Below are 15,398 nucleotides of genomic sequence, written 5' to 3' on the forward strand. Positions count from 1 at the left end.
CGAATAAAACAGATTAAACTTGGAGAAAAAAATAGAAATGAATGAAATCAGGATTAATCCACTGAGTCAAAATAGCAACAGACTAAATCTTTGTATCCGACTGTACGGTTACTACGGTTACCAGCAGGATGTGGTGGAGTTTGAACCTGGGCCTCCGTACACGGAGCACGCACACTCGCCCGTCGGTCACATGTAGTCACAGCCGAGGGACGAGAGATGGATCACACGTTTGGTGTTTTTATGGGATTTGTTTGTGGATGTCGCTCCGATGGCATCATCACTGTGAACTCTTTTAATCGTGTGTTTTTATGTCTGATTATCGTGAGAATGCTGGCAGGTTCATTTGAACTGTTCTTGTCTAATTTCCGCTCATGTCGACTGCTCTTATTTTCTCACTTACAGCGGTATGAGCCAGAGTGCTTCTATATGAGAGGGACTTTTAGGGTAAGCAGGTCCCCCCCCCCCCCACAACTCCTAAAATCCCATCTCAACCCCCCCCCCCCCCCCCCCCCCCCCCACAACTCCTAAAATCCCATCTCAACCCCCCCCCCCCCCTGCCGTCTTGGCCAAACATGGAGCTAATCGCAGTAGAGTGAAGTTGTGGGAAGACGCAGGTGTCATGACTCGCTGCTCATCGGCAGCTTCACTCTAACGTGATGCGTGTTCAGTGCAGCTCTAACCACCATATGTTGCCCTTTGCATGATGCGATGCATGGCTTACATGGGCGTGTCCCGCAGACAAACCAGGCCGGATGCAATTAAAAAAAAAAATCCAATCTAATTCTGCCCTTTGGATTCTCCCATAATGCCTTGCTCCAGCTGCCTCCCCCCCCCCCCCCCCACACACACTCCACGATGTGTTGCCTCGCTGCCCGCCGCTCTTCCCCAGTCAGCACACTTTGTGTCCGTGCAGTGTGAAGTCCTCCATCACGTGACGTCATCATTGTCTCCGGTGAAACAGGAAACTGCATCACGCTGGTTATACACCCGTATAACCAACCACGTTGATCTGGTGGTTTTTGTGGTTTCACAGCGTTCACTGTATCGATCGGTCTTTGTGGTCATTGACTTTTCGCCAATAAGAGTGGCGATATATTTTTCATTTCACCTCGAGCATCTTGAAGTTTATCTGTCGTTCGATTTTCACTTTTAGAACTTCTCAAAGGTTTTTCTTACTTTTACTTGAAGTCAACTCGACACATCATGCATGCAGACATGGGCTCAGTTACTGCACTACCGAGTTGCATTATGGGAATTGTAGGACGTAGTTTGAAGTGTCATATTCAGACACTACAGCTTGAAGATTAAATTTGACTAAATTGTGTTTGAACATCTTAAATTATATGAAGAAAAAAAACCAATAAAATCATAAACATCAGACTTCAGGATGTTTTTGGGCTGCAGAATTTCAAACATCTTTTTGGTGTATTTTCCTGCAGATGAGCCGATCCGTCTGAACCCAGAAGAGTCGAAGCTTTAATAAAAACTGGTTCTTCTATATTTACTAAATAAAATGAGTTTTAAATTGTGCACCTCCATCATGCATTTTGTTTTTATTCATTCTGTCACTATGGTGGATGACCTTCGTGCTGTTTGTGACACCATCCAGCGTGAGTGAAATGTTCCGGACTCATCTGTGATGATCTGGTTCCCTCCTCAGCAGAACCGACCCGGCTCACTCTGATGTCTGTGTTGTTTTCAGACGCTCTCTGTAACCTGGACATCCCGGTCATCGACGTGGAGCTGGACGGTATCTTTGACTTGCCCCACATCTCCCCCTTCAGGAACTCACTGGTGCCGCTCGAATCCACAAAACACAGAGTGGAGTCGGAGGAAGAGTCTGAGAGCACAGTGCTATGACGCCGCTGAGTTCCCTCACAACGCTACTGCTGCACTACACACACACACACACACACACACACACACTCATTGATCCTGCATTTCTTCGGCTCTATCTGGAATTCATCATCACATAAACACACAACTTCTAGAAAATTCGAAAGAAAGAAACAGGACCAAAAGAAATCACGAGAGGGGGGGAGGGGCTTTTGATCAGACGCACATTTAGACATTTTATGTTTCATATTAATTATTTTCTGTTTCTTTTTGCCTTATTTGACTCACTTGCAATATTGCCTTTAACTTCACACACGAGGCTGCTGGGAGGGACGAGCGCTCATCTGTCCTGCCAACACGAAGGCTTTCTATTTTTATTTTTATTTTTCCTTTTCTGACGTGTCGTCTTAATGTCGTCCTTCGTTCCCCCGCCGGCGCCCTTTTGGAAAAATGGCCTCCTTTGGGGCACATGGTGGCTTTGACCCCCTCAAACTTTCTGTCCCACCTCAGCGTTCACTGTGAGTGTGCCAGTTTGTTGTTTTTATGGAAAGTGTGTGTGTGTGTGTGTGTGTGTTTTTGTATGTGTTTGGTAACTGTACTATATAATGTTGCACTGTTGGTGTCGTGGAGCGTAAAACAGGAATGCATGTTTTTTTGACATTTTGGGAAAATAACTAGCAGGTTCGCAAAGACGTCACAAGTCTGATGAATATTTATTGTTTATATTGTACATTCTCAGAATATATGACACACAACACACTATAAGTCAAATAAGACCATATTTTGTATGGACAGAAGAGCTATAAAGACCCATATCATCCAGAGAGATTCACCTTGTCAGGGAGCTTTTAAATATATTAGATGTGTTATTTATCAAAGGGACGAAACGCCACGGGATTACGGCGAATTATCTTGGCACTGCGCCAGGTTTCACGGGATTTCTTTTTTTTTTCCTCGGAGGGTGAAGTTTAGCGTCATGATGGACAGGAAGCTGGATCACAGAGATCACTGGAGCCTGGAGTCAGCCACCACAACATGTGTTGTAATTAATAACTTAAGACCCCCCCCCCCCCCCCCCAAGGTTGCAGGTTGGACTTGATCTAAAGTTCACCTGTGGAGTTTTCTTGGTTGATGTAAATGAACCAGATGTTTCATTTAGCATTCAAGCTAGGAAAAAAAAAAACAGAATCAAAAGCTTAAAGGTGAACTCCTGCACGCTTTCAAAACATCTTCGGTCCCAGACCTTCATCAGGAAAACTAAAAAGAGAAGGAGTTTGTTTTGGACTGAAGAGTTTGAGCATTTTGTCGGCACGCTTCAGGCTCCACACGGGACGATCTGTTACAACCATCATGAGAATCCTCCTGCTCACTAAAGTGCTCGTGCCACATCACCATGGTAACTCACAGGAACTCTGAATGACCAAGCCGATATTTTTGTTCCGCGTCACTGAAGGCAAACAAAGATGTGTGTGTGTGTGTTTATTTTAATGAGAGTATTTATACAGAGATATTTCTGAATCCTTTTTACTGGCTCTGATGAGTTGAGATTGTTTCCACTTTAAATGAATCATATCTGAGGATTTACAAAAAAAAAAAAAAGACAAACGGGACCAGATTTCTCCCGCTGAACTCGGCCGGACAGAAAACTTGAATATCAATAAAACTGGAGTGACGAGGTTTGCGTACGACAGCAGCGGTTTGTTATTTGCCTTGTGGTGGAGGTTTTGTCGTGACCTATCCCGATTTGTACGACTTTGATTTTGTGCTGCGACGATCCCGCTGAACATGGCCTCAAAGTCACTGTGCTGCTCCGCCATCTTGTTTTCCGTTCGAGTGCGGGATTATTCAAAGGACTTCTGTAAATACTGAGACATCTGTACATACCACGTTGTGTATATACCGAGAGGGGAGACTTTTAAATATATATATGTATAAATAGATATATGCTGTATGAACATTATAAGATTATACTGTACATATAATATTATAATGTGAAAGGTTCTAGCACAATGTTGCCACATTCACACACAGTAGAATAACTTTATAAGGTACAGTAGTTCGGATCTAGTTTGTAGATCTTCTCAGTAACGACCACAGCTTTTGCTAGTGTTGCAGTGTTTTCACGAGCATTACAAAAAGAAAAAAAATGAATATTTTCTACAATTTAGGGGCGTAAATTATGAATAATTTCAATACTGACCGATTTGCTTAATTTTTTTTTTTTTTTTTTTTACAGCCCAATAAGATAAAATCGATGTTAAAATTTCCCGAAGTGACGTCAACAAAGCGTTTAGAAGTCCAGCTAATCTGCAGTTACCTTGTTAATCTTCACATGGGATGAAAGGAAAACTGGAAAATGGAAATATTTGTACAGGTACAAAAAGTGAAAATGATTGCTGATTGATTTCCAGTCAATTAATTCATCTTTAAAAAAACACCAACTTTGTCAGATCTACCCGATTTAAAGGTCACATGTTCTTCAAAATCCTCTTCACCATCTGTCTCCAGTCTGTGTACAAACCCTCCAATCATGAGAAAAGTCCATCCCAGAAAATGTGTGCTCAAACAGGCCGTTTGGAGATGTTCCCTTCATGACATCACAAAGGGCAGTAGCCCCTCCCCCAGGTGGGTGACACTCCCACAGCTAGGTGTTTGTTCTGCCCTCTCAGTCTGCCTTCTCACCGTAAACAATAGGACATGGAGCGAGAAAGACCAGAGTACACCCGAGCCCTTCCAGAGAGGGGGCGTGGTCAGACACAGCTCATTTACATATTTAAAGCTACAGACACAGAAACAGCCTGTTCTGAGCAGGGCTGAAATAGAGGGGTTTATAGACATGATCAAATACAGGATCAGAGTGTTTACAGGAGCTCTGAGACTTATTTACACTGAAGAGGAGAGAATATGTGACCTTTAATTGGATGTAGTCTGATTAAATTAGTTGACAAAGTAAAAAAAAAAAAAAAGAGTCCTTGTTCAAATCTGGCTGTGCTGCATTGAATGGCGTGTCCTGTCTTTGTCTGGATTTTAGTGTTACAATGTGCTGCTCTTCGTTTTGTACTAAAGGCTTTCAGATCAAGGCTTGTACATACACTATCCATCAAACGCAACTTTATTAACAATAAAACTAGAGACCGGCAACAGATTCAAGAGACAGTTTCCAGTATTACAGCGAGCATGCCCTTTGAGCTCGAAAGATACGAAGGCCTTTTTTAATTTTTACATGAATAGGAATGTACTGGTGATAGACGATGTTGTGGACGTTTAGGTTGAAGTATAAGAGGGTGGTGGGGTGTTTTGTCCAAAGTGAGTTATGATCAAGTTTAGGGCGAGGGAGGGTGGGGGTCGTTCAATTCGACATTGTCCTGTGTGAAACTCGGCAGCATGCTTTTTTTAAAACCATGCCTATGAAAAGTGTCTGATCTTTTGGTCCTTTATAAATGTGCTTGTATTTATTTTTTATAAAGATAGATCGCCCTTTATAAAAGAAGAGTCATTCAGTGTGGCCCCTCATCTGTTTTTGTTAAACTCTCCGTTCATTCAGCCAACAGTCTTTGTTTTCACCGTGTATTATGTCGACCCTTTTTTATCATGATAAATAAGAAGTACCAAGGCCACTGTCAGGATATCTAAAATCTCTTGACAGACATTTGTTCACAGAAAACTGCTCAGATCTCTTTTACGACACTGAGTCGTGACACCATGTTTTACCCACAATTTGTAGATTACACTGTGTTGCATGCAGCCATTGAAAGCACATCTTCGATTTATCTTTTTTTCGTTCTTTGCTTCAGTTGTGGGGGCCAAAATTAAAAAAAAAAAATTAAAAAATAGGGGGAACACATGAAGGAGTCTTTTTAAACTTAAAAAGTTCTTTGTGTAAACCTGTACTGATGCTGTGGACTCTTGAGGAAATGCCTTTTCTTGGCCACGAAATCTCCCGGTCACCACGTGGAACACAGTGTAAAGTGAGAGAAAATACAATTAACCTCATCCGAATGTTGAAACTATTAAAAAAATGTTTTTTTTTAATATTATTTGGGATTCCTGTGCTTCTTTATGTTCAGTGTTTTTTTCTCTTCTCAGATTTGTTATTCGATGCAGGTCGAACATACAAAAACAAGGGGAGCTGCAGGAGTTTGTTAAATGTTGGTATCAAACTGTCACAGCAGAGCTCCTCCAGTCACATCCACGGGGCTTCAGCGAGGGCCGAACCCGTTCTGCAGACGCATAAAACATTTGGATGACTCGACGTAATTTCAAGGTAAATCTTAAGAAAGGCTGACGGGGACAGCAGAGAGCATGCAAAGCCTGAAGTCACGCCGAGTGTTCAACAAATGCAACTTTTTATGGTCAAAACTTGAGTGTGCGTCATGAAAAGCATTCAGTTTAGAGAGCAACACAAAACCTGTGGAGTAAATGAAACATGCTTCGTGAGTTTTTACCTTTGATATTTATTCAAAAAGTCAAACTGTGGTGATGCAGCTGCTTCGAATGATTTGTCCTGTTGAGCAATGAAAAGACAACAGAGCTGCGTGTTACTTTGTGTTTCTTTCTCGGCTTTCACTTTGTTTTGTCAGTGACAGAAATTAAACGTAATAAATCGAGCAGCACTGAACTTTATTTAACATCTCAGCTGTGATGCAACTTGACTCCCAAAATCAGCCAGAAGAAGCCTCTTACCAGAGTCCATGTTGATGTGTAACGGTGAGTCGTACATCTGCAAGTACTGCTTCGGAGTCAGGAGTTCATCTCGAGTCAGAAGTTCGTGAAGAACCTTGTGTGAGACGATCAGCTCTGGAGTTTCATCCAGCACTGACCCGGGTCCAGTCTGGAGTACGTTGGAACAGAGGAACTGGTCACTCACTGAATCATTTCACAATTAAAAACAAATATAAATATTTTGAATAATCCCAAAAAAAAAACAAAAAAAACTAAACGCACCTTTTTGGATGTTTCCATGTGTTCTCCAAGTTTCTGCAGAGTTGACAGAACAGTGCAAAGCAAAGTCTCCGTGCTCTCCTCATCAACATCAGGTCTCTTAGTTTCAGCCTGATCTGCACTGAGAACCTTCAGTCAACCACATCAGACACTCGGTCACACAAGCAGGTGAAGAATCAGCCCAAATGAAGGTGTGAAAGGAGCTTCATTAATGCTGACATCAATCACTCTGTTACCCGATCTCATTTTGATCAGCAGGTACCTCGTATTAATGCAACCTCATGAGGTCAGTGTGAAGATGAAAATCGAACCTTGTAGCTCCACTGCTGGAACAGCCGGCTCTCAGGACGATGCTCCACGAACACGACCTTTGGATCCTCCAGCAAGCGCCTACAAAGAAATGAGAAAATAATTTAAATGGGTTTATTTTCATTGGAACAGACGATTTTTAGTTTAGTTTAGTTTTTTAGTTCAATAAACACAACCAGGAGGAAATATCAGACTTATGTACAAATGTATGAAACAAAGGAAGCCACTTGTTGAGTTTCAACAAAAAATAAAGAAAAGAACTAAAACTTCAATAAATATGGAAATGGGCACAAAATGTAAATATTTAACAGATTTAATTTATAACGATGAGGGAATCTGTGACCTGTTCGTCTGTGTTCATTTCTATTGTCTCGGCTTCTTTCAAAAACCCGTCGGAGTCTTTCATTGAACACGTGGTGACAGGCCTGATCATCAAACTTAAAGGAACGATTGAGCTGAATCTGTTCACAGCACATTAACCTGTCACATGTGCTTAATGTTGACATTGGCTGTCATTGCACCGTGCACACTCCTGAAGAACTGGGCGTGCTCTTCATTTTTCACTGACTTGTATGAATACTGTTGCACATTTAATCAACTTAGGCCTTTTGAAACTCCACGTGAAAACTCCACTTCCGCTGCTTAACTTCAGGGAGTATGGCTCGTTATGAACTCAACATAAACACATAGACACGAGTCTTACCAGTCCTGCTGTTGTTGCATCTCTTTGAGGTCTTTCAGAAAAGCGAGCAGAACGCTCCTGGATGACTGCGACAGAAGAAACACACGGCACAAGGTGTCACATGAACCAATCGTTGTCATCGACAGGTGAGGTGAATAATTATCTCTCTGTGAAACTTACCTCAATGACATGCAGCACACAGGATGGATAGATTAAAAGGAGGCCTGTCATGTGATCCAGCATGAACTGTCTGCTGAGCTGGAAGTTAAGTCTTTCATAATGAGCTGCATGGAAACACACACACACACACACACACACACACACACACACACACACAGGCACAGAAAAAAACACATTGTGTGAGTTGTGTCGCAGTCAGCAGGGAGGCCGAGTGTCTTGACGACATGAAAGCACAGCTGTGTTGTCAAAACACAGTTCAAGTCTCTGCTGGAGTTTTTTATTCAGAGTTTTCTCCTCCAACTTTGGTGCAAGAATTCGAACCACTTAAAGATCGTACACAGACGACTGTTTACATCTACAGGTGTGAAAGCTACAAACAGATTTACACAGGAGAAAAGAGGAAACTTTCACTGCTCTCAGGACGACAGCAGAATGTTTTTGTCAACAAAAAAAGAGCTCAAAATTGTTCCGATTTTTTCTCAGAGATCTACCGTGCTGTGTGAAATCAGTATCAATGAGATGATCATCACACTTCATCTCCCCTGAGGGATTAAGAAAGTATAAGGTGATTAGTTCATTGATTAAAATTGACTTTTCTATCAAGCACCGGGCTTTCATGTTTCCCATCTTTGTAGCTGTTAGGTAATTGATTGCTGACCTCCGATTTCTGTCTCGTCAGCAAGATGGTGGGGGAGTCGAGCGATCACAATCAGCCGCTGTAGCACGATTTTCTGCAGAGACAAAAAGAACAGTTTGAGAAGAGAGAGAAACTGTGAAGTCCTGAATCACCTGCAGAGGACTTGGAGGCTCTGGGGGTCGAGTTTCAAACTCTGATATGATTTTAGTCAGAATCAAACAATATCGAAACCTGTTTCGATTCCACACGACAAAAATAAAACTCTTAAACATTAAATATTTGACAATTTGATGTTTTTACCTACAAATAATGGAGCCAAACCCCTGAATTTGATACCAACCATGTCTTCTTCTGCCTCTTTACTTTGTGCCATAAGCTGGTCAAATAAACTTATCACAGTTTTATCGTCTTTCTTTTCATCTGCTTTCAATCTGCCCTGTTCCTCCATCGCACTTCCTCTGTGTCGGGTTCGACGACTGAGTGAGGAGAGTGAAGCCTCAGTGAGTGGCTCGCCTTCACTGTTTATGAGAGCTTTAATATCCTAGAAACCCATTGTTCAAGAAATGCAATGAAAAGTCCTCTGATACAATATACACTAGTAAAAGAGTGAGCCAATCACAGGCCAGGACTGAGAACAAAACAGTCAGATGACAAATGTTCTTTGGTGTAAAGCTGCTCTTGTTTTCTGGGATGTTGCTGCTCCCTTCCTTTAAGTGGTAAAAGAACTGCCATAATAATAATAATAATAATAATAGTAATAATAATAATAATAATAATAATAATAATAATAATAATAAGGGTTATAATAAGTCTATAAAAACGTAAAATCTTCCATTCAAATGCCAGGTCTCTCTGTGAGTACTGAAACCCTGCAGTATAAACTAACAAATTAAACCAAAACATTATTATTATTATTATTATTATTATTATTATTATTTGTTCTGTTTCTGAGACAAGTTGGGTAATTTTTGGCTCTCTATTTTACTAAAGCACAACCAAAGCTTTTGTTAAAGTGTAATATTACCAAATGCTCTTTAAAAATAATTATTTGGTGTTTAGTTTAATATTTATAGTAAAGTGTCCAGAAACAACTATCCATTATTTTGGGACACCGTCCTGACATTTAATATTTTTTTAAATATGCCTACTCAAGTTATTTCATGGCTTTTTGTTACGCAAAATAAAGTCACGTAACACGACGTGAACCGTTCGACTTAGCTGCTCCACCATCACAACGTCGCGGTTACAAACCTCCCTCAGTCTGCCGTGTAACACATCAAACATATTCGTGATATTTTCTTCTTCGTCCGAGTCTCTGTATTCATGAGACTTGTCATGTTTTTCTGAAGAAGCCATGGCCCAACTTGTAAACTTAGCAAGAAACGTTTGGGGGGGGTGAGTCTCGTCTTTGTATCGGTTGCTATGACAACAAGCAGGAGCTGGTCTGACGTACGTGACGTTATGATGATTTTTTTTTTTTAATCAATGCACGAGCTGTCGATTTTTGTTCTTCTTTATACTGAAACCTCCTCCCCCTCCAAAAGTCAGTATAAAAATATCGAAGTAAAGATTCATTATTTTAAAATTACGTTTGCCTTGTAAGCTTTGCCTTGTAAGCTTTTTGTTAAATTAGTTTGAAGGTTTATGAAACTAAAGTAGGCTTAATTATTTCAAACATTTTAAAGGTGTATTAGTTGAATATAATTAAACATTTTAAGGTTTATTTCAGCCAAACAATTCACCCACATTCGTCCAAGTGTACTGTTTTTATTTAAAGCACCATTTCAAGAGATGACCAGCAGGTGGTGCTAATTAACCGCTAACCTTGTCATGCGCAGTTCATGTGCAGGAGTAGCGCTCGCCAACACAACAGTGCCTATTTATAGACTATAATTATTTCCAGTTTATTAACAGAAAATAGAGAATATATTTGGTATTTTAACATCATTGTATCGCAAGAATCTGCAGAGAAATGCAGGAACAGAAAACGATATTTTTTTTCCTTTCTTTTCGCGATTCTATAAAATAATGACTTTATTTGTTGATTTTCTTTTCTTGGTGGATTTTTTTTTAAAATTAATTATGGGGGGAATATAGCCATTCAAATACACTGAACTTTTTGCTGCATTTACACTGTTCATACTATTTAGTTCGAACATTTAACTAAGACATTAAAAGAGATTGGATTGATTCATGGGGTGTAGCGCTTTAAATCCCAGCTGAGAGGAGGAGGAGGAGGAGGAGGAGGAGGAGGAGGAAGAAGAGGCAGGTCTGCACATCACACAGCAGAGGAGACAGACGGCCTCAGCAGCTCACACCAGCGGGTAAAATGGACCGATAAACATCACGGTTTTGGACGATGTTCAGGTACAGAATGCATGATAATGTACTTAATTGTGTGTTTATTGAAAAACAATTAGAACCAATATTCCGTCAGCAGCGTGTCGGTGGATATTTTGCTCCTCGTTTGCGTGCATGATTCGGTTTGCACACCCAGTTTTGACAGCTGAGCTCAGCAGCATCTATCTGCTTCTAGACGAGACTATTGGTGTCATATTAGTCATTTTATTCCGCTCTGCTTCCAAAGGCTTCCCATAGTTAGTGTTTTTATTTCACTGTTTGATTATCTTGTGTTGTTTTTGTCTATGTCTACATCGCCATATGTTAGTGTTCAACAGGGTGACCTCTCCTTTGGATAGAAACATGTTCACTAAGCCGGCTGCAGAATGTAAAAGTGTGATTTTAATGTAAGATAATGAAATATATAAATATGACCTCAAATTGATTTCACGATGATTTGACCTCGATTACGATTATTGACCGGTTATTCTGTTTGTTTGTTTTTTTTATTAAAAGGATGTAATTTTTCTTTATTTTCTAACCCTATGAAGCTCAGTTTATGATGCTGTCACAAATGACTCCTCTCTACTGTAATCATATTTGAGGTTCCCTCCAGGCTCTCTGTTGAAGTGTTACCAAGTTAAATTATTCAGGAGCTCAGAGGGAAATATTTCTTGGCAACTTGCAGAAGAAATCAGTTTCTTAGTTTCTTAGTTTGCTGTTCGGTTCGGTTTTCATTTCGCTGTTTCTCTGCGTCTTGTCCAGTTCACTTTAAAATGTTGTACACATATCTTTGTGATGAACTGAACTGATGGTTTACGAGTTCCTTTATGTTTTTTTTTTTTTCTGTCACTGTGCTCCATGTTTTTACTTAACTATCTGAACGTGTCTTCAATCACTCGATGCTTCGTAAAGTCTTTCACTGAATGCCACCTGAAGCTGAAGGTCAGCAGTATTTACCTGCATCACCCAGAGTTGTCTCATGACCTTGTTCTGTCTCTCTCTCTCTCTCTCTCTCTCTCTCGCTCGCTCGCCCTGTTATCTTCTTCTCCAAGCAGAACTTTTAATCCTCTTTGGTTGTTTCTCCAGAGAACATTTCAAACAGTTTTTAAATGTTTATCAGGAGATTCGACGAGGCCAAAGTCACTTTAACACCTTTTAATGTTTTTCCGACTTTGAGATGTTTTTCTACTTTGATGTTTTATTTCTGTTTGGATTAAAAACATTAAAGATGAGAACTCTATTTTAAATGAATCTAGAAGATGTTCGGCTCACACGAGTAAACTGAAGTAGCTTAGTGTTTACACGTGGGCCTCCTCCGGTGACCACGTTGTGTTTGACGTTTAGATTAGTTATGCTTCATTTTTTTAAAGATGTCTTTTTGGGCTTTGATTGGAGAGACAGGACATGAAGGAAGAGTCCGAGAGAGGAGAGAGAGACGTGCAGGAAACGGAGCCAAAGCAAAACTCTGTTTTTTACTAAAAACTAAACAAAGACAAAAAGGCAAGAATGACAGATAGATGCTTCAATAGATATAAAAACTATATTTCATGATATGAAGGTGTGGCTCAGTTGAATGAATGAGGCTCTCCCCTGGATCTTCGTCCTCCTGATTTAAAGCTGCACTTCACTCTCAGTATTTTGGCTCACTACGTGTTTTTGAAGATGCTTCAAATAAAAACTCCGGCCTTTGTTCTGCCGCAGCGCTCGATCCGAGGTGTGTGCCAGATTTCAGCCAGTGAACAGAGCAGCAGGTTTTTGTCTGCGAGGCTGATGTCTTTACATCCATGGAAGTCAATCAGGAGATTTTTGTGCTTTTCTATAAAGTGAACTCATGTTTCTCTTATCTCTTCTTCTTCTGCAGATTTGATTGCCATGGAAACAGACATGATTCCCAAATTCTCCTCGAAAGATGAGGAGATCGACTTCTGGAAGACTCTGTCCCTCAAGTACAAGAAAGGGTAAGTCACCCGGCTCGTAGTTCAACGTCTCCCTCCTTCTTTTCAGCAGGTACTGAAACCTGGAGCCAACAGGAGGGGGCCCCCCCCCCCTCCTGTTGGTGTTTCTGCACGGTGCATCGAGTGTCTGCACGCCACCGCTACGACCTCCGTGCACACAGTCAAACAGCTGCTTTACATTCCCTCTCCTCCCGGATGTCGTTCTCCGCTCTTCTGTCGACGCTGTGTGATACTGTTGAACTACACACGGCGATGATATGACGGCAGGGAGAGTCTCCCGCTCGTCCTCCTGAAGTGATCTTTTATATCTTCAGGAGTGCAGATGTGAAAACGGTCCAGGGTTCGAGGCTGTAAATAATCGCCTGATGTTTACATCTCTGCAGTTTCCTGTCGTTCTATTTAAAGCAGGTGTCTCATCGACAGGCTCATTTGCATCCAGGATGAGTTTGTGTTAAGATCACATGACCTGATAGCAGCGTCTGTGGGAACGCCGGCTCAGCTCAGGAATGTCTGATCTGCCGTCTGCTGTTGGATTACATTCTTCTTCTTTTTTTTTTAATCATCACCGTCTGAATTAGAAGCCAGCGTTGACACAAGCGTTTGATGTGGGACGAGCAGTGAAAGCTGAACCTCTCCCTTTCTCCCACAAAGCGACGCTTCGTGTTTCACATTCAACATCAAACTCTCTCTCGTGTCTCTTTTGTCCTCGCCGCCGTTCAGTCGTCTCAGCGCCTCTAAAGTCAGCTGACGACACCTCGCCTGATTTAAGAAGTGATCTCTGAACGTCCTGTGCTGAAGGAAACGAGCGCTGGCCGACACCCTCGTTATGTAAGAGTCTGAAGACAAAGAGCTTCCTTAGAGTCGGCCGTGCGTCCGGCCTGTTTGTGTTTGCTGTGTCACACACTGGTTGTTGTTTCTGATCTGACTGAAACCAGTCTGAGAGGAGCTTAAAGTTCGCTTTGAAGCCCGTAAAGATCCGTTTCTTTTGTGGCTTTTCCTCAAACACGGGTTTAATAAATGGATGTGAGAAGACGTTGACCTTCTTTTTGAGACTCTGAAGTTATTCAGTTTTTATTTATTTGACCGATGGGAGTTGGACCAAATGCATCATGGTTCCAAATATCAATATTTCAGGTGTGAAATAAAGATTTCCTGGGCAGGTCGGCTCAACGCCGTCACATGACCTGAAGTAGAGCTATTTCCACCTGCAGCTGAACTAAAGGCCTCATAACAGCCCTCCCTGTGCCACCTCCAGCACTCTCACTCATCACGGCTGGATGGTCAGTGTGCCGTTTATAGACAGCTGTGTGTGTGTGTGTGTGTGTGTGTGTGTGTGTGTGCGTTATATAAGCTGCACTTTGCTGTAATGTCGTCAGACGGCGTGCGAGGCTGCTCTGATCTCACAGTTCTGAGAAGAGCAGATTTAAATCCACGCTCGTGTTTGTTCATGTTGTTTTAGATGACGAGAAAAAGAAGAAGCTTCAAATACAAATACAGGATGAAATGCTGATTCATGCTATAACTTTACAATTCACTGAAATGTCCTTTTTGTTTAAAGAACAACTTAACGATTAAAAAAAAAAAAAAAAAAAAGGGGCCGATGGTTGTTCAGTGTTTTTGTAAACAAGTCGGTAAACAAACAACAAATAGAAGACTAGTCGACTGTTTTCAGCTCCAGACTGAAGCTCACACAATGTTATCTGAGGGACATGATCCATAATGTATTAATGATTATATTTTGAATTAATCAGATATCTGCAAAGGTGACGAGCAGTAAAAAGTGAAATATTTAGATCTGAAATGAGACGTGGAGGAAGTATCTGAAAATTGTTGCATCTATCTTTCTTGATTTAGTTCATGATAAAACATCAGCGTGATCCCTGACTGAACCGTCTTTTACAGAAACTTAGATGTGGACTAGTAGGTATCTGGGTCAGTCCTCCAGAGGCCGACTGTCTTCAAACAAAGACGAGAATAAATGTGCTGTTTTCTGAGAACAACAGTTCTGATGAATGAAACCAGCCGGGCCTGACTCCGACCTCTTTCTGTCTCCACTCGTCCTCTTCTGTGCGCCTGCAGCTGCCAGGACGCCCAGGAGGAGCTGCTGGAGTTTCAGGAGGGCAGCAGGGAGCTGGAGGCCGAGCTGGAGGCTCAGCTGGGACAGGCCGAGCACCGAATGAAGGACCTGCAGTCGGAGAACAACAGGCTCAGGAACGACGTGGAAAATCTCAAGGTAACTCGACTTCATTTGTCCCTGAAGGGCGTGAAAGGACAGAAAAGAACAAAAGACAATAAAAATGTCAGAGGCATTAAATATTTCAGCCAACGACGATCGATGACTGATGCTCTCAGCAGCTTTCAGAATAAAGTGCTGAGTCAACAAAAACAGGTCTCTGTTAAATATTCATCACTACTGTAGTAATAAAAGTCGTGTTTAACAGTCAAATACAAACTGTACAAAACCATAATAATAAAATCCTTCGACACACTGACGGCTGATAACAGACAGAGAGGA

The 15,398-nt window shown here is 41.4% G+C and overlaps 3 protein-coding genes across 13 annotated transcripts in view; 2 read left to right on the plus strand and 1 right to left on the minus strand.

Annotated features, from left to right (window-relative positions):
• LOC306817383 (rho GTPase-activating protein 44-like) overlaps nucleotides 1-1,860 on the plus strand; it is a gene marked incomplete at its 3' end in the record, with an annotated part of 75,877 nt that extends 74,017 nt beyond the window's left edge. For all 6 annotated transcript variants that reach the window (XM_079334197.1, XM_079334199.1, XM_079334201.1 and 3 more), the window contains one exon: nucleotides 1,703-1,860. In XM_079334197.1, coding sequence (XP_079190323.1) covers nucleotides 1,703-1,860 — 158 coding nt within the window. The remainder of the gene's footprint in view (nucleotides 1-1,702) is intronic.
• tex47 (testis expressed 47) lies at nucleotides 1,783-10,465 on the minus strand. 6 transcript variants are annotated; one of them, XM_079334206.1, is made up of 9 exons: nucleotides 8,926-9,060; nucleotides 8,607-8,679; nucleotides 7,949-8,052; nucleotides 7,790-7,854; nucleotides 7,089-7,167; nucleotides 6,781-6,906; nucleotides 6,520-6,691; nucleotides 6,282-6,340; nucleotides 1,783-1,894 (listed from the first exon to the last, which is right to left on the minus strand). In XM_079334206.1, the coding sequence occupies exons 1-8, from the start codon at nucleotides 9,031-9,033 to the stop codon at nucleotides 6,303-6,305; spliced, it is 765 nt and encodes a 254-aa protein (XP_079190332.1). In that variant the 5' UTR covers nucleotides 9,034-9,060; the 3' UTR covers nucleotides 1,783-1,894; nucleotides 6,282-6,302. The 6 variants fall into 6 exon arrangements, with proteins under 6 accessions (XP_079190332.1, XP_079190333.1, XP_079190331.1 ...); XM_079334207.1 differs by lacking the exon at nucleotides 1,783-1,894 and adding an exon at nucleotides 5,371-6,056; XM_079334205.1 differs by lacking the exon at nucleotides 1,783-1,894 and adding an exon at nucleotides 9,610-9,616 and having other exon boundaries at nucleotides 6,271-6,340; nucleotides 8,926-9,061.
• A 189-nt stretch (nucleotides 10,466-10,654) lies between these two features.
• Nucleotides 10,655-15,398, plus strand: part of ndel1a (nudE neurodevelopment protein 1-like 1a) — a 12,010-nt gene continuing 7,266 nt past the window's right edge. Inside the window, 3 exon segments of the mRNA XM_079372503.1 lie at nucleotides 10,655-10,952; nucleotides 12,790-12,886; nucleotides 14,963-15,116. Coding sequence (XP_079228629.1) covers nucleotides 12,801-12,886; nucleotides 14,963-15,116 — 240 coding nt within the window. The 5' untranslated portion in view covers nucleotides 10,655-10,952; nucleotides 12,790-12,800.

Source organism: Symphodus melops (genome assembly GCF_947650265.1).
Source record: "Symphodus melops genome assembly, chromosome: 21".
Classification (NCBI taxonomy): Eukaryota; Metazoa; Chordata; class Actinopteri; order Labriformes; family Labridae; genus Symphodus; species Symphodus melops.